This window comes from Thamnophis elegans, chromosome 9, assembly GCF_009769535.1.
Source record: "Thamnophis elegans isolate rThaEle1 chromosome 9, rThaEle1.pri, whole genome shotgun sequence".
In the NCBI taxonomy this organism is placed as follows: domain Eukaryota; kingdom Metazoa; phylum Chordata; class Lepidosauria; order Squamata; family Colubridae; genus Thamnophis; species Thamnophis elegans.
Genome location: NC_045549.1, coordinates 1 through 20,793, shown reverse-complemented (window position 1 = coordinate 20,793; position 20,793 = coordinate 1). Strand labels below are relative to the sequence as shown.

The window sequence follows — 20,793 nt, the reverse complement described above, 5'->3', positions numbered from 1 at the left end:
AAAACTCTTGGAGCATCGGGGAATTATCAGAGACTTGGAAAAGAGCTGATGTGGTTCCCATCTTCAAAAAAGGAAAAAATAAAAATGAAAAAACAGACCCAGGGCACCATAGACCAATCAGTCTAACATACCTGGGAAGATACTGGAAAAAATAATTAAAAAAACAGATCTGTGAACATGTAAAAACAAATGAAGTTATAACTAGTAGCCAACACAGGTTTGTTAAAAATAAATTATGCCAAACCTATCTTATTTCATTCTTTGACAAAGTGACTAAGTAGATCAGGAAAATGCTGTGGACGTAGTATATTTAAATGCAAGGCATTTGATAAAGTGCCAAGGTGGAGCAGTGGTTAAATGCAGCACTGCAGGCTACTGCTAGATCAGCAGTTCAGCGGTTCAAATCTCACCGGCTCAGGGTTGACTCAGCCTTCCATCCTTCCGAGGTGGGTAAAATGAGGACCCAGATTGTTGGGGGCAATATGCTGACTCTCTGTAAACTGCTTAGAGAGGGCTGAAAGCCCTATGAAGCGGTATATAAGTCTACTGCTATTGCTATTGCTAAAGTGGACCACAACCCACTTCTTGGGAAGCTAGGAAAATGTGGGATAGACAGCTTCACCACCAGATGGATTTGCAACTGACTGACAAACCGTACTCAACGAGTAGTCCTTAATGGTAATGAGTCTACATGTTGGGAAGTAAGCAGTGGGGTACCACAAGGTTCCGTCTTGGGCTCAGTACTCTTCATACATGACTTAGATGAGGGAATAGAAGGGGAACTCATCAAATTTGCAGATGACACTAAGGTGACAGAAATAGCCAACACCCCAGAAGAGAAGCTCAGGATCCAAAAGGATCTTGACAGACTTGAACAATGGGCTCTATCCAATGCAATTGAATGAAATTGAATGTGGAGAAAAGCAAGGCTTTACACTTGGGAAGAAGAAGAAGAAGAAGAAAAACCTGGCTCAAAAACAATCTGTGAGAGAGACCTCGGGTGCTAGTGGACGATCACTTAAATATGAGCCAGGAGTGTCTGGCGGCAGCCAAAAAAGCTAACACAATCCTTGGTTGCATAAACAGAATCAAAACCAAAAAGTATTAGCACCACTTTATAAAGCCTTAGTAAGACCACACCTGGAATACACCTGTATCCAGTTTTGGTCACCACGTTACGAAAAAGATGTTGTGACTTTGGAAAAAGTGCAGAGAAGAGCAGCTGAGATGATTAAGGGGCTGGAGACTAAAACATAGGAAGAACAGTTGCAGGATTTGTGTTTGGCTAGTCTAGAGAAAAGAAGGACTAGGGGAGAAATGATAGCAGTATTCCAGTACTTGAGAGGTTGCCACAAAGGGGTGTGTGTGTGTCATTATTTTCCAAAGCATCAGAGGGCGGGACAAGAAACAATGAAGTGACTCAAGGAGAGGAGCGACCTGGAATTAAGGAGAAACTTCCCAACAGTGAGGATAACTAACAGCTTGCCTTCAAAGGTTGTGCTTCATCCCTGGAGGTTTTTTAAGAAGACATTGGACAGCCGCTTGTTTGAAATGGTATAGGGTCTCCTGCTTGATCAGGAGGCTGGACTAGAAGACCTCTAACGTCCCTTCCAGCTCTATTCTGATTGACTTTCCAGATAGATGCGTCTCTGAATACCTCCCTGGATTTTTAAGAGCTTTAAGAGCTGTACATTAGAAGCTCTATCGTTAGTGAAAGCATTGAGAATTTGGTACAGAAACAGCTGTGAAACGATGACCCAGCAGGTCATGGGTTGCCTAGTCTCTGCTGTGTGCCTCCAGAAGCGTCACCAACCATTCCAAACTGAGTCAACCTTAAGTCCCATCGGGATCAAACTCCAGGCTGTGGGCAGAGTCAGCCTGCAATACTGCATCCTAACCACTGCGCCACCATAAGACTGGCCAGGGCAAGTCCTGGGATTTTTTGGCAGGAAGTCAAGGCAGCCTACTTACTATTAGGCACTCCACTAGGCGTGCTTTCGGGTGCAGCCTTATTGCCCCGGCTTTGCCCGTGGCTGTGATGGCTTCAAGGAGCATGAGCACAGCAATCAGAAAGCTCTTCTTCAGATTCAGGTCCTACAGCAGAGAGCGGGAAATGGCTCAGCGGATGCAAACAGACACTCAGCCAGGCTCAGGATCTTCCAACCTGGCACCCTTCAAAAATGCAAGTGACTTCCCAGAAAGGGTCCTGCTGGCTGGGAAACCCTGGAAGGCTAAAGGCCCACGTTGCACGAAAAGTGTTGGTCTTTTCCTCTTACTGCACGGGAGCCTTGTGGGTCTGAGGAGGAGACTGTGTTGGGGGAGCCACCCACCCCCGCCCCCAGCTATGCATGGCTGTTTCATCAGGCCGACAAGAGGAAGGATTAATATTAGGAGGGGGTGCTAGATGTTTCCCTCCTTTCATTTTACTCTTCCGGCCCCCAGGAAATGGGGATACCAAGTGGATTTTTCCTCCCATGGGGATGCCAGAACTGGAGGCTTCTGATGAGGCAGATTGAAATGCCAGACATTATAAACAGGAAACGTTTCCCAGAACAAGAAAACAGACAAAAGTCCAGAAACCACTGTCCCACCCGCCAAATGGCTGTAAGGGGCACCATCACAGCCCCACTCAGCTCCTCCAGAACCTCTGGCTTCCCCCGGCTGAGCTGGGCTGCTTTTCCCCCTGGCCAGCTCCCTTCCCCCCCTGCCTTTCGGCCAAGGAGAAAGGTTGGGTGACCAGGGCAGTTCCCTGGTTCAAAGCCTGAAAATGTACCGAGGGGTCGATAAGGAAGTACTCGATCAGCCTGGTGATGATGAGCTCCACTCGTGGCAGGACTTCCTCCTTGATCCCCAGAGCCACCCGGCCGTAGCAGAGCAGAAGTGTGTTCCGTTGGCAGAGCTGTAGGGAAGAAGGCCCAGCCCTCCATCAGCTCCCCCAGGCAACGGGCTCCCACCCTTCTTGTCAAGGGCGCCCGCCCGGCAGCTGTGAGGGCACGAGAAGCGGTCCGGCCAAAGGAACCGTGGATGGACCGCAGCAGAAGCGGGGAGGGCAGAAGCCGCAAAGCCCCAGGAATGAGCTCCCCTTACGAAAACAAGGCTTCCCTACCCACAATTATATCCCCCAACCAGCAAAACAAGAGGATTAATGATGTTCTGAGCGTTAACTTGATGCTGTCTAACATTACCTGGTTGGTTTTGGACACGGGGATCTCTGCGGTGGAAAGAGTCCTGCCGAAATTGTCCAGCGCCTTAAAAACTTCGTCCATGTGGCGAGAAGCAGCCAAGCCACAAGCAGCAGCGATGCCCTACGAAGGGAGAGCAGGGTGAGGGGCGGGGGCGGGGGGGGGGAAGCAGCAGTTAGGAAGCGCCTAGCAGGAGCTCCGCTTTGCTCTCCCAAGCAGGGAAGGCAAGGCCCGTCTGCTCAGCCGCAGGGCCGGCAGGGATGCGCTGCTCTGCTTCTAGTCCATCAACTCCGCTGGAACCGAACAGCAATGCGAGGTGGGACTTGTTCCAACCAGGACAGGGCAACGAACCCGTGAGCCCCTCACAGTCGTTAGCAGATGGTGCCACAGTGTCCTGGGCTGCCTGGTTATACTGTCCACAGGAACACCTGCAAAGCTGCTAATTGCTAATGAACAAGGAAACATGTAAAAATCTCTTTTATGCATCGTGTTCCAGGAAATAATTATTCTGAAGAAAATACCTTGCTTGATAGGACTGGAAACTCTCCTCCTCCAGGATCTGCAATGCCCTAACCCTACCTATATATATTTTAGGAAATATTTTATTTACTTATTTACTTACTCAGCTGTTTAATTCACTTTCATGACTCCAGGAAGCTTACAATAAAATAAATACATAAAATACACAATATAAAAATAAAACATAGCAGCTGGGCATCATCCAACCAAATATTTATTTACTGTTTGAAATAAAATTACAAGCTGGTTTTTCCAGTAGACCCTGGGTTGGGGTAATTTGTGAACTTGCATAAGTGATATGATTTAAACATACTTTTCATATTTCCTGGAGAGATATGTTTTATTGGGTTCATTCTTTTAAATCACATAGTCTTGAATAGTTTATGATTTAGGTATAGAGAGCTTATAAATAAAATAAAATAAAATCTATCAAACCAATCATAATAATTCAAGCTAAAAATGACCAGCTAAGCAAGGAAGGATGGTATGTTAATACCTATCAGTTTGGAAATGAATATTGTTTCAAGAGAGAGAGGGAAAGAGGGAGAGAGGCTGAGAATAATGGTTATGTAGCTTCTATTTGTATTTTAAACAATCCGACAATTTTTCCAATCTACAGATTTCATATGCAGTTGGAGACTTTCATTTTCTGACTTTAAATGTAGCAGTTTGTCAATTTGTCTAATGTGGTGGCATTTGGGCAAGTAATGGCAAACCGAAAGTGGAGTCAGCCAGCCATCCTGGTGGAATCATGAGTGATGGGCAGACTGGCTGCTCATAACTCCTCTCCAGAGAAAGAGTGGGGTTGAGATTACCCACGGGTGTTCCAGGTAGCCACTCTCCATGAAGGGAGCCCAAGACGGTGATCTCCTGCAGGTTTACCGCTCTGGGAGACATCTTACTCAAACAGTGATCGGCATGTTTAAAAGGACCCTGGGTTCATAAACTACCTTTTCTAATTACTTTTGAAAATTTATTAACTGCTTTTCAGCTCTTAGGAACTTTTGGGTTAACAGATTTTACAGCACCAGGTAAGTTTCATTCAATCCTCAGTGAAATAAATTTAAATACAAGTCTAAGAACTTTTTTTTCTGGAGTAAACAACAATATGGTGACTGGTTTTAGAAAGTTACAAATGGATTAAGGGTCCAGATAAATTTTAAATAATACTTTGGAATTAATTACAAAGAAGCCTTCCTATGGGAAAATGCTATTGTTTCTTTAAATTCTTTAAAAAAATAAAAAGATTTTACAAATTGAACACTAGAGAAAACTAGAAAGATTAAGGATTGCAACTAAAGGAGAAGAACGGTCAAACTTGACATACTAATACAAAGTGAAGCAAAATATTTTGACGTTTGATGTACTGTAGGATATTTTTGAACAGAAGTTAATTTTAAGGATGTCTGCCTAAATAGATAGATTGAGGTTAGATAGATAAATAGATAGATCCTCTAGAGGGTCCTCCTCTGCGATAACCTCCTGAACTGTTTTCCTTCTCTCCAGCTTAGAGGCAGCAGAAGAAGGAGGCGGACTAAAAAGTGGCTGCCCTCTCACCTTTGCCTCCAGGGCTCCTCGCTGGCACATGGCCAAGAGGGTAAAGAGCTGGACCTGGATTAGCTGAGGGTCATCTGAGGCACGCAGGATGGCTCCGCAGTACTGATACAGGAAGATCTGCATAAAGAAGAAATAGCTGTAGCTCTCCAAAAGAACTGGAACAAATTTCACTCTGTCTGTGTGTGTCTGTGTGTGTGTGTGTGTGTGTATGGCGCCCCATGTTATTCTAAATTCTGTTTGTGCTGCTGAGCTCTTTCTGGCTCCTGGCAAAGAAGAAGCATTCTTTTCTACCTGCTCACAGACGTCCAGCATAATAGTGAATCTACATAACAGCAGAGATTTAAATAAGGTGGTGGTGAGGCCAGATGGGAGAGGGGTTATCGGCTGAGGGTTCCCATAGGGAGAGAGAGAGCCAAACCACTAAAGAAACGGTTGACCTCTAACCCTGGGTGGGCAGGAGGGTGGCTGAGTAATACGAAAGGAAGGAGGGGATCCTACTAAGGACAGCCAAGGGGCTAGGGTTGGGGTGGGTCCATGCTCTGTGGAGCTCAGGATGGGTCAGTACATTCGGGTGGTGACGGTCATAGGATGCCATGGGATCCTGTTTCAGTGGGAGACAGAGGCCAGTCCAGTGTTTAACTGTGCTCGGGTCCTCTGCGCTCAGGTCGTCAGGCCTACAGGATGACAAGAGGACCAGAAAGAGCACAGAGAAGGATTTGGGTCATCAGAGGAAGCTGAGCCACCAGGGTTCCTGCAGCTGCAAGAGAAACGAATGCCCTCCTGGGCAGCTTGAGTTCAAGACCCGAGTGGAGCAATCCGGGCAAGAAACACTGAGTTGAAATGGCTGCTGATTTTAGTGGGTGCCGAGAAAGAACCTCTGAGCAGAAGCATTCTGCAACAAAATCGCCAGCCTCAGAGGTGGGCAAGCCTTCTTCCCGGGACAAAGGAGTTGCGTGGCCCATCCTGGGGGCTGTGAGAGGCCGGCTGGGTGACTGAACGCCCGCTGGCCTTCCTCTCGCACAGGGGGCACCCCGGTCCTCCGTTCTGTGGTTTTGGGATGGAAAACAAAGAAGCCCCCCACTCACCCTTTCAGGGCTTTGGGTGCTGCATTGCTGGTCCACTTTCCTCAGCTCTTGATTGAGCTCATCAAAGCAAGCTTTGTCGGTGACGTCAATTAACAGTCGCTCTGCAAACTGTCAGCGGCACATGGAAGAAGCAGAGAGAGGGACGTTGTTCAGCTCAGCAGCCTGAGAGAAAGAGACCGACATTTCCAGAGAGACAGAGAGGGGAAGCCGGAGGACAGAGGGGCACCCTTTGCCGTTGCCCCCCTCCGCCTCCCCTGAGGCACTGCAGTTGCTTGGCCTGCTAAGGTTACAGGGTGGGGTGGAACGATACAATAAAATCATGGGTTTTGCTTTGCTTTGATACACAATCGCCAAAGCGCATTTTGTTAGAATCCAACCTCCTCTGCCCCATTCCCACCCCACCCCCCACCCCGCCTCCCTGGAGCTATTTTCCTGCCTTTCATAAGTTTTTGTAAGTACCTAACAGGATATTAGTTGACCACAAGAAGCTAAAGCAGGAAGCTAGCATCTGACCACAACCGGTCACTGGGGTGAATACTTGTGCAAGTGGAGAGGAGGAGTTTCAAAGGAAGGAGAGAGGAGGGAGCTCGCTTTAGGAGGAAGTGGGCAAAGACCCAACGAAAAGAGAGAACCAAGATGTGGCACATGCTTTCTCAGCCATGGCGTGCACTCTCTCTCTCTCTCTCTTTCTTTCTCTCTCTCTCTCTCACACATCCTCCCCCCTGAAATTAGTTCAGCCCCATCCCTTTTGACACTCCACAAGCCACTCAAGACCTGGCTCTGTTCTCAGCCCACCCCCCACCTCCACCCCCCCCCCTGCAGCCCCAGGCAAAAGGAGACTGGCTTAGAGGTGGCCATTTTTATCCTCTCTTTGCCTTGGGTTTGTATGCCTATATTATAATATTTATTTTACATTTGTATTATAATATTGACTGTTATTATATCTCTTTGTTGTAAGGCTCCCAAGGTTATGTTTGGGAAGATGGGCAGCTGTTTAAATTTGGTTAATTAATAATACAAGCTTTAGCTAAAGAAACATGGCATACTTTTTAATTCCTATGGGCACAACTTCCTTTAAGAGCAGGAAAGGTATTACTGGAGGGACATACAGGTGGAGTGGGTTGATTAAGAGATGCCCTTAAAATACTTTGGACCCTAATGTGACAGAGGTTCTCCTGCTGAGGGATAAGACAGGTGGAGGGCCTTGGGATCTACCTGGTAGAGATATTCTCTGGGGCCATTTTGATACTATCCTGAAGTTCAGAATCTGCCAAAGATGGGAAACCCTTCCTGGGCTTTGGCCTAAGTGATGAGCTCAGGGCACGGCTGTCCCAGGGAGCTACGTGAGCAGAGAAAAAGGAAACGGCCATAGATACGGTCTGAATGGGGGAACCAAGGCCAGCAGCAGTAGCCACCGGAACAAAGAGGGACCAGGACTTTTTACTCCAGAGGAAGGGAGGGAAGCGCTGAGAGGCAGCTGACCTTGTGAGAACCAGGTCAATCCAAGGAGCCATTTGCTGGGTTTTTTGCTTACTATCTTTGGGGTCAGCCTGAGAATTTAGGGAAAAGCACAATACGGATCATCTGCTTGAGCAGGGGGTTGGACTAGAAGACCCCTAAGGTCCCTTCCAACTCTGTTATTCTGTTACAGCTGTTATATCTGCTAATCACCAAATATAATTTTCCAATGTCACTTCCGTTACTTTGCTGGGAAAACTCTCCAGCAGAATGTTTACTGCATCCTGTTTCTAGGTATTCTTTTTTCCTGCTCCCTCCTCCTCCGTCCAGCTGAACCCGAAGACTGACTTTTAAAGGTTCAGCCCTGTAGCTGAAATGCCTAGACCTTCTAAACAGACCAGGTGTCAAGGTAGAAGAGTTCTCACCTTACCTCCACCAGCTTTCGTTCCCATACGTCAATCTTCAAGGCGTCACTCTCTGTGAAAGCTGCGCGCAAGAGAGAAGGAATCACTGAGGAGGAGGAGGAGGAGGAGGACCTGAGACCGGAGGCCCCCGGAGCATCGGCAGGCAGGCATCATGAAGACAAGACTCTGGTCGGAAGCTTTGAGTATTAAAGCTCTGGTCCTGTGGGGCAGCCGTCATTTTGGACTCTGGACACGGGGCTGGGCCTTGCCTGTTATCAATTGGGCCAATCCCACTCTGGCTCCAGCTTGGGAAAGTGAGGAACAAGTACTGGGCTGACAGCCGTAGGCCAAGGCAGTGCACGGGGGGGGGGGAGCAGGTGCAACTGGAGTTAATTGCCCCTTTCAGGTGACAAAAGAGGGGGAGCGGATCTTGCCACCTGGTCTGGTGAGGGCAAAAGGTCTCTTTTTCTTTTCCCGTGGATACCTGGATGAAAATGGGGTGGGTGGGGAAAATGTGGGGCTTAAACATGGAGTGGGAGGAGGCTCTCTCCCCCATGTTATAGATGCTGAATGTTAGGCAGGAGCATCCAAGTGCTAGGTTTCATTAGTAATATCTTATTTCTGTCTAGCATGGCGTTAAAAAGCTGGTGCTGGGGTCCTTTGATATGGGGATGGATCTTGACTTGAACCCTGGGCCCCATCTAGCAAAATGAAAATCAGTGTAGATTAAAATCCTATACTTAGATAAGAAAAACCCAAAGTACACATATAAACTGGGCGAAACCAGGCTTAATAGCAGTGACTGTGAGAGAAATCTTGGAGTCTTAGTGGACAACCAGCTAAATAAGAGCCAGCCGTGTGCAGCGGCAGCCAAAAAAGCCAATGCATTAGTTGCATTGACAGAGGGATACAATCAAGACCAAATGAGGTACTAATACCACTCTATAAAGCCCTAGGAAGACTACACCAAGAGTACTGCATCCAGTTTTGGTCGCCACAATATAAAAATGATGTTGAGACTCTAGAAAGAGTGCAGAGAAGAGCAACAAAGATGATTAGTGGACTGGAGGCTAAAACATATGAAGAACGGTTGCAGGAACTGGGCATGGATAGTTTAATGAAGAGAAGGACTAGTGGAGACGTGATAGCAGTCTTCCAATATTTGAGGGGCTGCCCGAGAGAGGAGGGGGCCAACTATTTTCCAAAGAACCCGAAGGCCAGAGAAGGAATAATGGATGGGAACTGACCAAGGAGAGATTCAACCTGGAAATAAGGAGGAACTTTCTGACAGTGAGCACAATCAACCCATGGAAGAGAAGTTGCCTTCGAAAGTTGTGTGGGCTTCATCACTTGAGACTTTCAAGAAGAGATTGGACTGCCATTTGTCAGAAATGGTGTTGGGTTTCCTGCTTGAGTGGAGGGTTGGACTAGATCAGTGATGGAGAACCTTTTTTGGCTCGCGTGCCATAAGGGGGGGAGCACAGGGGGGTCATGTGCGGGTGTGCCACACCCATAATGCAACGCACTACCCGCCCCAGTGTGTGCTCCCCCCATTTTGTGCATGCTTTTTTCACCCTACCCAGGCTCCAGAGACTTTATAGGAGCCTGGGGAGGGCGAAAACAGCCTCCCCCGCCCCCTGGAGGATCCCAGAGCCCCCCAGGAGGCCCCCCAGAGGCCCTCCGGAGCCCCCCAGAGGCTTCTGGGACCTTCACGAGGCTTCCCTGAAGCCTCTGGAGGGCAAAAAAAGACCCTACGAACAAACCGGAAGTCAATTCCAGTTTGCTTGTAGGGTCATTTTTAGTTCTCCAGAGGCTTCAGGGAAGTCTCCTGAAGCCTCCGGAGGGCCTCCAGGGGTGGAGTGGGGGCTCTTTTTGCTTTTTTTAAATTAATGTGCTAATGGTCATTCATGCCTCAGTCATTTCCCTGTTGGATCATTGCAATGCGTTGTACTTAGGACTGCACACAAAAAGCGTTTGGAAGCTTTAGCTAGTGCAGAATGCAGCAGCATGTGTAATATTGCAGCACCAAAGTTTGCCTAGATTACACTGTTGTTGCATGAACAGCACTGGCTCAGCATGCTGGTCCCGTATGGTTCCAGGTGCATTTTAAGGTGCCACCCATCACCCTTAAAAGCCACGGTGGCACAGTGGTGAGAATGCAATACTGCAGCTAATTCTGCTGGCTGCCAGCTGCCAGCAGTTTGGCAGTTCGATTCTCAAGATTCTCAGTCTTTCATCTTTCCGAGGTCAGTAAAATGAGGATCCAGATGGCTGGGGACAATAGGCTGACTCTGTAGACCACTGTCTAGGGGGTATGTAAGTGCCATTGCTAGTAAGCCCTCGTACGACACAGGGCCAGGTTACCCTGCAGGACCTGTTGGAGGGGTCTCTTCCATCACATATTTTGGGAGGCCAGGGGGTCTGCCTTCTCTCTTGTGGTGCCAGCCCTATTAAACAGCCTTTCTCCCTCACCCCAGAGATCTGCATGGCCACAACCCTTCTTAACTTCTGGAAGGGTGCCTTTTCCACGCCAGGCATTAGGGTCAGAATATTAGTGGACCCAGATATGTGTGCTTTGGTGCACTGAGTTGGTTGTGTGGTACCTCAAATTATTTTATCATCATTATTGTTTTTTCATTGTACTTTTGCTTTTTGTTGTTTATGGGGGATTTGTAATAGTGGGGTTTGTTTGGGGGAGATGTACAATATTGGTTATTTGGTCAGATAGGTGGTACATAAATAAATAAACAAAACAGATAAGCAGCTCTGATGGACCGCAGTAGAGTTAGGGTCTCGCTACACAATTTTGTGAAACCTTCCCTCCCTCTGCTTTTGGGACCCTGAGTTGTCCCTGGAGAGGTTCTGAATTCAGGTTGTCTCAATTTTTCTCGGGCCCCCCTTTACTCCAAAAGATAGGAACTCTCTGTGGATCAAGGCCAACTTCCTTTCAATGATTCAGAAATAAGTTTGAAAAGCCTGTGGGAGAAAAGAGAGACGATACCTTTGTTTGCCAGTTTCCCCAACACACAGAGGATGCTGCGATACGGAATCAGCCTCCCTTGGAAACCCTCCAGCAGCTTGGTGAGGACCTCAGCTGGGAAATGGCACCAGAGGGCCACCAGGATGTCACCTGCTGCGTCCTGATACAAGTCCTGAAGATCCTGCAGCAGGAAAGGGGGCCAGAAATGAGGGCCTTCTCCTCTCTCTCTCCCTCCCCTTTTCTCTCTCTCACACACACAAATACACACAGAAGATTTCTTATTGCATTATTCTTCAAATAGCAACTGCACTTAGACTTATATACCGCTTCATAGTGCTTTTACAGCCCTCTCTAAGCGGTTTACAGAGTCAGCATATTGCCCCCAACAATCTGGGTCCTCATTTGACCAACCTCAGAAGGATGGAAGGCTGAGTCAACCTTGAGCCGGTGAGATTCGAACTGCTGGCAATTGGCAGAATTAGCCTGCAATGCTGCATTCTAACCACAACACTACCATCCTTTTAAAAAAAAGAAAGACGCTTTTGTAGAAGCTTTGTCTCGGAGGTTTTCTGACTTTCCTTCAAAGGAAGGGAGATTTGTTTTTATTTATATGCCACCCTATTCCCAGAGGGACTCAGGAGGGGATGGGAGACTGTCCAATAATGAAAAGTTCTCAAGCTTACAATATAACTTGACACCATCAAAGGTGAAAATAAGACAATTCAAATTAAGATGCAACACAGTATAAAAGCAGAATTGTATTTGAAGAAAACTGAGAGCCAGTGTAGCTCCCACACAATGCTGGACAAGGGCAGATGGAAGAATGCATAAATTGCAGCATTTTAGACCAGTTGTGCTTCTGTGTGGTCTTCAAGGGCAGCTCCAGGTACAGCGTGTTGCTGTAATCCAAATGAAAAGCAACCAAGGTGAGAGTGACTGGGAACAAGATCTCCTGGTCCAGGAAAGGGAGCAATTGGCCCATAAAGCAAATCCACCTCCTAGCCATGGCTGCACCTGCCCTTTGAGCATGAGTCCAGGTACCAAACAACCCAAACCATTCCCTCTTGCCAGGATTGAATCAAGGGGAGTTCCTCGCCATCCAAACCTTTGCAGGCCCCAGAAGTCCAGTCAACAACCCAGCAGCACCTCTGTCCAGCCAGATGGGATGCAGATGTGTAACTGGGTAACAGCACACTGGTGGTATTGCCCCTCAAACTGGCAAATTACCTCACCTGTTGGTTTCATGTCAATGTTAAAAAGGAGAAGCATGGCACCTGACCCTACATGGAGGTAGCCCTGAGGAATCCCACGTGGCCGCTATCCGTCCCAAGCACCAACTGAAATTAACCATGGAGAAAGGAGGGGCCTCCCACTCCCAATCCCCAAAGTTGGTTCAGAAGGTCACCATGGTTGCTGGTAGTGAAAGCTGCTGAGAGATCCGGGGCCACATGGAATGCTGCACACACATGCACACTCCCCATCCCAGTCTCTCCTCTGGTCACAACTGATGCAGTCACATGATCAGCCAGACTAAAATTAGAGAATTGGAAAAATCATTGAAAACCTTTAGTCCAGCACCCTCTAACTGGTGCAGGATCTACTAGATCAGGGGTGTCAAACCCAGGGCCGGAGGCCAGTTCTGGCCCACAGGGTGCTTAGACCTGGCCACGGGGCTGCTCTGGAAATAGCAAAGGACTGGCCCATAGGGCCTCTGGTAGCGAAAACAGGCCTCAGGAGGGCTGCACATGGCCTTCCCAAGCTCCATATTTGCTGTTAGAGGGTTGCAGGAGGCCACTGCAGCCAAAAGCGGAGCTTGCAAGAACCACATGTGGCTCTCCTGAGCTCCGTTTTCAGAGGGTTGCAGAAGACCGTTGCACCCGAAAACGGAGCCCAGGAGCCTGTTTTTTTCTGGTAAAGTTCTCGGGACACCACAAGCGTCCCGACATGAGTGATGTTGAACTGGCCATGCCCACCCTGGCCACTCCCACCGTGGTTCCCTGAGGTCAAACAAAACCTTGATGCGGCCCTCAATGAAATCAAGTTTGACACCCCTGTACTAGATCGTTGTCACCCAGACCTTGTTCAGAGGTCCCCAGTAATGAAGGAGCCACTATGAGATGTAGCTGCCTGTTTCATTGGCTTGCAGTTTGTATAGTCAGGAAGTTCCTCTTGCATCTAGTCTGAAATACCTTCTTCATACTTTTAACTCATTCCTTTTGGTTCTGTCCTCTTCTGTGTGACAAACACTTTGATGAGTGATAGAATCACTGGTTTGACTTGAAGGTCCTAATCCAAGCCCTTGCCCAGTACAGGAACACTCATACCATTCCAGACAAATGGCGGTGCAGTCTCTTCTTGGAAGCCTCCAGTGATGGAGCAGCCACAAATTCAGAAGGGAAGCCATTTCATTGCTTAATAGCTCCACAGGCAGAAAATTCATCAAGGCCAATGTTGGATCTGCCATGGGAAAGCTTTTCCCACTGGTTCTTCTCTTACCCCCAATCTCCCCTTAACCTTCTCCATCTTCATCAAGATGGAGCTTCTGTTTCCACAGAACCAACTGTGACCTATGCAACTATGCACATTCCTGGGGACTATGCACATTCTTGGGGACCCACAGACTTAGGCCTTCCTATAGTGGTTGGGTTAGATGTTCCTCTGGCTGCGAGCAGCCCAAAGGCTGGAAGTTCTACCCAAAGGGAAGTGGGGAGGAAAGGGGGTTCTTTGGTCGCCTTGGTCCTTACTGTGGTTCTTAGCATATCTTCAGCAGCCAGTTTGATGATCACTTTGGCTAATTTGTGGTCTATGTGACTGGCAGATCTAATCACAGCCTGCAGGATTTGGTTGATACGCAGCCGGTGTTTTGGAGAGATCTGAAGAAATACAAAAGAAAAACCAATATAGTAGTTTGAAGTCTGAAATTATGAGAAGATGAGAAACACCACTTCTTAGGAGTGTCTCCATCATCCAGGTCTTGATTGTCCCAAAGGTGCTTTTTGCAAAAGGCAACTGGACTTTCTTCGGGGGGGGGGGGTGGGGATTCCCTTTGAAAATGTTTGTAAACAGTTCTGAAGAAGCTTTTTGGATGAGAAGAGGAATGTTTTCAAAGGGGGAAAAAAACCCAGTCTAGGTGCCTTTTGGGATAAAAACACTTTTGGGTTGAGAAACATAATTTATTTCCAGATAAATATGCCAAATAATCTTGTATTTTCTATTTTAAATGTTATATCATATAATATGCCTTATTTTAATGGTGATGCTTCTGATATGAATAAAAAATGCCACTCTTCAGCTTCTCTTACCATTAAGAAATTTATCAGAAACACCTTTTGTTTTCCCCTAGATGATGGGGCTTGGGAACAGTATTGGAAAAGGAGGGATACGGCTGCCACCCCCAATTTTCTGGAACTCCTCCACCTCCTCTCTCAAGAGTCCTGGCCATGACATCCCCATGGGTATGGGTCTCTGCTACTGACGCCAGACTCCAGCTTTCTAACTTATAACTTATAAAGCCCTTCATGGTATTGGATCTGGGTACTTGAGAGACCGCCTGCTGCCAATTACCTCCCACAGACCCATTAGATCTCACAGGGTTGGCCTCCTCCGGGTGCCATCTACCAGCCAATGCCACCTGGCTATTACCCGGGGGGAGGGCCTTCTCTGTGGCAGCTCCGGCCCTCTGGAACGAACTCCCCACAGGGATTCGGATGCTCACCTCTCTCCAGGCCTTCCGAAAAGCCGTCAAAACCTGGCTTTGCCGGCAGGCCTGGGGGTGATGAGTTCCCTCCCCTCTCGACATGTATGGTTGTGCGACTGTTGCTTACTTTTATTATTGTATTTCGTTTTTTATGTTCCCCTTTTTCCCCCTTGAATTGTTCGCCGCCCTGAGTCCTCCTGGAGAAGGGCGGCATACAAATAATAAAATTCTATTCTATTCTATTCTTTCAGCAGAGATCCTGGCTGGGGAATTCGTGGCCATCTCTGGCTGGTGCCTCAGTTTTTGAACTGAGATGCCCTGACAACCCTGACTTTCAGTTCTCCTTGCTCATATTCAGAGCACTATTACACATCCTACTTGGGCTGCCTTTGAAGATGGCCCAGGAGATCACACTGCTTCAAAAGGAGGTCGCAGGTTCAGCAGAGTTACATCTAATTTGAGGAGCACTTCGAAGAGTGTCTACCTTATGGATGCTATGGCGATACTTGCAAATGGCCCTCAAGACTCCAGCTAGTTTAGTCTCTGCCAAGGTGCATAAATTGTTGGTGGACTCTTGCACTTGGGAAGGACCATTTTCTTCTCGGAGATTCCTCAAGTTGCAAAAGCAGACCTGCGATTCTGATAAACAGAAAAAAAGGGGGTCAGCCACAGTGTTTGATAGCCTAATCCTTGTCTAATATCTTTTCAAAGGGAGAGCAGTTCTTACATTTTACATTCAATGAATTCTACAGAAATGAAGAAAATATTTCTCCACACAGGCATAATTTTGTACTCTTCTCTAATTCACTTTCTAATGCTGCTCTTCCTCCCGCCCGATGATTCTCTCTTGTACGCATGTGGGCTTCGACCCTGAATATTCTCAGTTATTGTCATATTGGTTGGGGAATGCCAGAAGCTGAGGATGACTCTTGTTGTCACCTCTCTTGGGAAGTCTTTCCAGCCTCTGAGACATTTCACTCAGTCTTGTCTGGGTATTCTTAAGCATTATCCAATCTTCCTGACAGTTCCCAGAATGACACAATTTTCCAGTACCAGAAGTAGACACTTACCAGTCCCACCAAACCTGCCTGAGATCTAAGAATAGCTCTTGGGTATCTGCTCTACGGACTAGAGCCAGAGATTGGAGACTAATGCTGTAAATACTAGGAAATAAGATGTTATTCTTGGGGTTCCTGCAATAACCTGACTACCACCATATCTGCAGCAACAGTCAGTGAGTTTACATGCTGTTCTTGGAGTGGATTTCATGTCTTAGGAGGTCTAAGGCAAAGTTCATCATCACCATTTTCATTCAGCTCTTCCTCCGGGGAGTCTGCCTTTTCCTTCTGCCAGGGAGAGTCTTTGTTTGAATTGCAGGTCTCCTCCCTCAAAGGGTGAGTGCGGACTCTGTTCTTCTGATGGCCCACTCTCTTGAAAACCGAGCAGATCCTAGAACAAAGTGGAGAAATAAAATGTCTTCTCCTCCAAGGAAGGACATTTTATATCAGGTGACTCAGCATACTTTCCTTATATTTCCATTATAGATTGCCTGGCAGGTCCTGCAGCGCACACACACACACACACACACACACACACACAATGTATATGTATATGTATATGTATATGTATATGTATATGTATATGTATTATTATTAGTATTATTAGTATTATTTGGTTAATCTTTGGTAAGATTCACAGCCTTTGGGGCTGGTTGGTAGCTCAACAGCTCGAGTCCTAACGAAGGACTTAGGAACTGTTAAGGTAACATCGGAGGATATAAGCTGTTCCAAGTAGGGTGGTTTTTTGTAGAATCAGAATGTTCAAGTCTGATAAATTTAAAATTTCCAAAGAGCGAGGTAGCCCTTTAGGTATTGCTCCAAGGGCTCCAATTACAATTGGGACAACACACGATTTCTTTTTCCACAGTCGCTCAACTTCAATTTGTGATTTTTTCTTGCTGTTTATCTTCAATCCGTGCATCTCCAGGTATTGCAATGTCAATGAACCATACTTTTTTCTTTTCAACTATTGTTATGTTAGGTGTGTTGTGGGCCAAGTGCCTGTCAGTTTGAATTCTGAAGTCCCACAAGATCTTGACTTTCTCTCACATGCAGTGATTTTGCCCCGTTTTATGGATACAGTGGCACATTTTTCCATGCCAAACTGCATTGAAATATCAGTGCTGAATACTCGGACTGTGTTTGTCAATGATTGGATTTCTATTTCTGACTTTCCATAGAGTTTCAAATCGTCCATATATAGTAAATGCGAAATTTTTTCAGCTTCTTTGGCTGTTTGGTAGCCTAATTTCATTTTTTTTAAGATTACTGATAGTGGGATCATTGTGATTATTATTATTATTACTACTACTACTACTACTACTACTACTACTACTACTACTACTATCTCTTTTATTCATTAAACATGAAACTCAGTCAACTGAACATTTAAAAATAAGTCACAAATACTATTGGCTGATGTTAATGATTGTTATGGGTTGCTGTCAGTGCCCTAAGTATCAACCAAGTATCTTCTTAAAATATATAATGTTCTGAGTAGCACAGTCTTTTGCAGTTCCGCTGGTGTTATTTCAAGAAGCTGCAATTTATTGTTTATTATTGTTTTTATTTCTTTTGTTCTTGTTTTTGTTGATGTTATCATCATCATCATCGTCGTTGTTGTTGATTGCACAGTCATGTGGATGTTCAGACTGGATTTGGCAATAACACCTGCCTACTGAGTCATTCCCAAGGACTTGCGATAGGCAGATCTTGATGTTTGATGGGGTTAGAGGTCTCATCGCATGATGGAAGCCGTTCTGACTAAAGTGGCATTTGGCAAATGAATGATGTGAATTTGTTAACGCCTAGGGCAGCCCACCATGGCCAACTTGCCATGTCCAACTCACCACGGGACAACTCGCCGTGGGACAAGAATTTCATTAATATTGAAGAAATGGTGAAATAGAATAATTAAAGAAAGGATGCCAAAGGAGGGACAAAATGAAATGTGAATGACAAAAATTGGATATTTTAAAAATTATTGTTAAATTTTAAATTAAATGAAATAGAATTATTAAATTGTCCCCTGGTGAGTTGTCCCATGGCAAATTGGCTGTGTCGAGTTGGCAGTGTTGAGTTGACCCATTCTGTGTCCAAGTGGTGCTCCAGTTGTTTTGGGATTATTATTATTATTATGTTATGGTTATTACGGTCATCCCTAAAAACTGTTGGGAAATCACCAGCCAAGTAAGGATGAGGGATCAAGTGGGCAATTAGCCTTGAGTCCTTGTGTAGCCACAAGAACCTTAGAACTCCTCCCTCCCCAATTTCCTTGGAACTTTAGTTTGTTCCCAAGAGAAGACCAACAGTCTGTGTTATACAATAAAGAATACAATCAAGTATTCATCTTGAACTCTCAGGTGTAGGTCTGATTGCTTGTGCCTGGAGGAAACTGAACGGTCTAGTCTATTTCTGTGAATTAATTTATGTCATCTATCTGGATATATTAGGTTATGAGCAATAATTAAAGTAGTTATGAAATAGAAATGTATGATAGGACCATAAATTTGGAAGAAATTAGAGGCCTTCTAGTCTAATCCCGCTCAATTATTTGTATTTATTTTATTCATTTAATTTCTATCCCACCTTTATTCTATTTTTATAAATAAGCCGAAAAACATATCCAGCCTATTTTTCTCATCCTATTTCCTCCACAACAACCCTGTGAAGTGGGTTGGGCTGAGAGACAGAGGGTTTGCATGGCTAAGGTGTGACTTGAACTCAGAGCTAGAAAGCAACCACTTTAAAAAACGCTTCCAAGAAAGCTGTAGGGACTTATCTAGGAAGTCAACAGGTGTCAGGAAAGTCAAGTAATTTGTAGCTAGGCCATGGCATTTTAAACTCAGATAGGGAGCTGTTCTCTTTCCTCCTGGTCCACTTTCCTTCTTTCTTCTCCTGGCGGGCTGTGCATTGCAAGACCCCAGTCTACAAACTGAAGTTCCCCATCGCATAAGCCAGAGGCAAGAGAGGAAAGGAGAAAGTTTGCTATAAACCCCTGGGAATCAGGTGAAGTAGCAGCAGGGAAGGGAATAACTGATGAGAAACTGAAGCTATATGCTGTCTTCGTTTCATTGCCTGAGAAAGAAACACTTCACAGGAGCTGACTATAACCAAAGGTAAGGATTTTCTTTTCCCAAATTAACCAATTACTGTTTAATACCTAGTAGTTATTTGCTAATAAGGTAACAAGATAATACGTAGAACCAACCTAGTAAAAGTGCATGTAAATTTTGTCTTCCCAGAACAATAAACAGCTTCAAAGCACTCTCTTTGTTATTGTTTGAGGTAAGAGTGAGGTAAAAAAAAAAAACACAATTTCCCGTACAGTATCTTCCCTCCTTTCAAACGAGCAGAGCTCCGGTGTTCTGTGCCCTGGCCCTGCCAACCCACTCCTGCCTTCTCTCCTACCTTCTACAGAGAGTCATGTCCTCTGGCAAATTTTGTCATCTGCCTTAACCCAGCTGACATCTCCCAGATCTCTGAGGGCAACTCAGTTCTCCAACTCCCTCCAATGTACTCTAGGTCATATGTGACATCACAATTGCAGACTGCATTCACCCCAGGCAGGGCCAGCGATGGAAGCCTGGAAGTGGCCCAGAAGGCAGCAGCTGCAGCTGATCAATCCTGCCCACAAAACTCCTCAGATGCCTTCCTGTCCTTCAGAAAACCAAGGAAATTTCAGTCCTTGACGCTCTCAGGCCTAATTCTTTTCATTCATTCCACACCCCAACCTTCTGTAGCCATATTGGCTGCTTCTCTTGTAGCCAGCAAAAAGAGCTTTTTCCTGGATCGATCAGGGGCTTTGCGATGCCCCTGAGACCAAAATACAAAATATCAAAATACAGAAAGTACTGAGGGAAGAGTTGAGAATACTTATAAAACAACAATGAAATTTGAGGACAGAGTTCAAAAAATTACAGAGACATATGAAAGTGATAAGAAAATTGTTGACACTGACAGCAAATCGAGTGCGGAGGGAAATGATAAGTGCGGAATACGAAAAGGAGGGATCGATGAACTGGAACTCTCTCAGATGTCAAAACATAGATGAAGATAGGGGAGAAAATTTGGCAGAGTCAATGAGAGTAATTTCGGCAGAAGTACCAGGAATAACAAAAGTCAAAGAGATGAAAGGAACAGAAGGAGGGTTTCGAATTCTTTTAAGATATCCAATGCACAACAAGTTGTCAAGAGAAGTCCACATAAGACTTGTCAAAAAAAACACTTAGAATACAGATTCTACAAATGGCAAGAGATATCGGACTGCACTGTTTCTGGAAGGATACAGAATGATGAAATGAAATGTCACAATAAAATAAAGTTAAAGGTAGTTAAACTGAGTATTATGTATAAGACAAAGTAATAATAGCTATAGTCAAATAAATGATCAATAATGATAATAAAGCATTTACATATACTAGATTGATAATATGAAATTTTATACAACTGTAAGTGAGGATGATGGAGATGATGTTGAAAAGCCTTTTTATAAAAGATAAATAATTCTATATAGAATAGAATATAAAGATGTAATATCATTGGATGATTTCAGGATAATGTAATGAAACACCATAATATAAATTTACTTCAATTTTAATATGCCTCATTTAAAAAGGATGTAGTAATAGCTATGCTTAATGGAAGTTTAACATAATAATTTGTATAAATGTATATTAGATTGAAGATACTAATAATGGAAAAAACATGGAATTGAAAATTATTAGAGAATGTTATTAATGCTAAAATAATAGAATGATTAGAATAGGATACAAAAAAAAATCTTTATTATTGGATATATTGAAGATAATATAATGAATCATCATAATATAAACAGATACATATTTAGAATA

General features: G+C 45.3%; 1 protein-coding gene across 1 annotated transcript in view; it reads right to left on the bottom strand.

The window, feature by feature from the left end:
* The window catches only part of LOC116513271 (maestro heat-like repeat family member 5), a gene marked incomplete at its 5' end in the record, with an annotated part of 49,912 nt that extends 33,581 nt beyond the window's left edge, over positions 1-16,331 (bottom strand). The window contains 10 exons of the mRNA XM_032224280.1: positions 1,972-2,094; positions 2,774-2,899; positions 3,186-3,305; positions 5,259-5,375; positions 6,344-6,451; positions 8,232-8,287; positions 11,207-11,366; positions 13,930-14,058; positions 15,367-15,521; positions 16,186-16,331. Of these exons, the coding sequence (XP_032080171.1) occupies positions 1,972-2,094; positions 2,774-2,899; positions 3,186-3,305; positions 5,259-5,375; positions 6,344-6,451; positions 8,232-8,287; positions 11,207-11,366; positions 13,930-14,058; positions 15,367-15,521; positions 16,186-16,331 (1,240 nt within the window). The remainder of the gene's footprint in view (positions 1-1,971; positions 2,095-2,773; positions 2,900-3,185; positions 3,306-5,258; positions 5,376-6,343; positions 6,452-8,231; positions 8,288-11,206; positions 11,367-13,929; positions 14,059-15,366; positions 15,522-16,185) is intronic.
* Between the last annotated feature and the right edge of the window lie 4,462 nt (positions 16,332-20,793).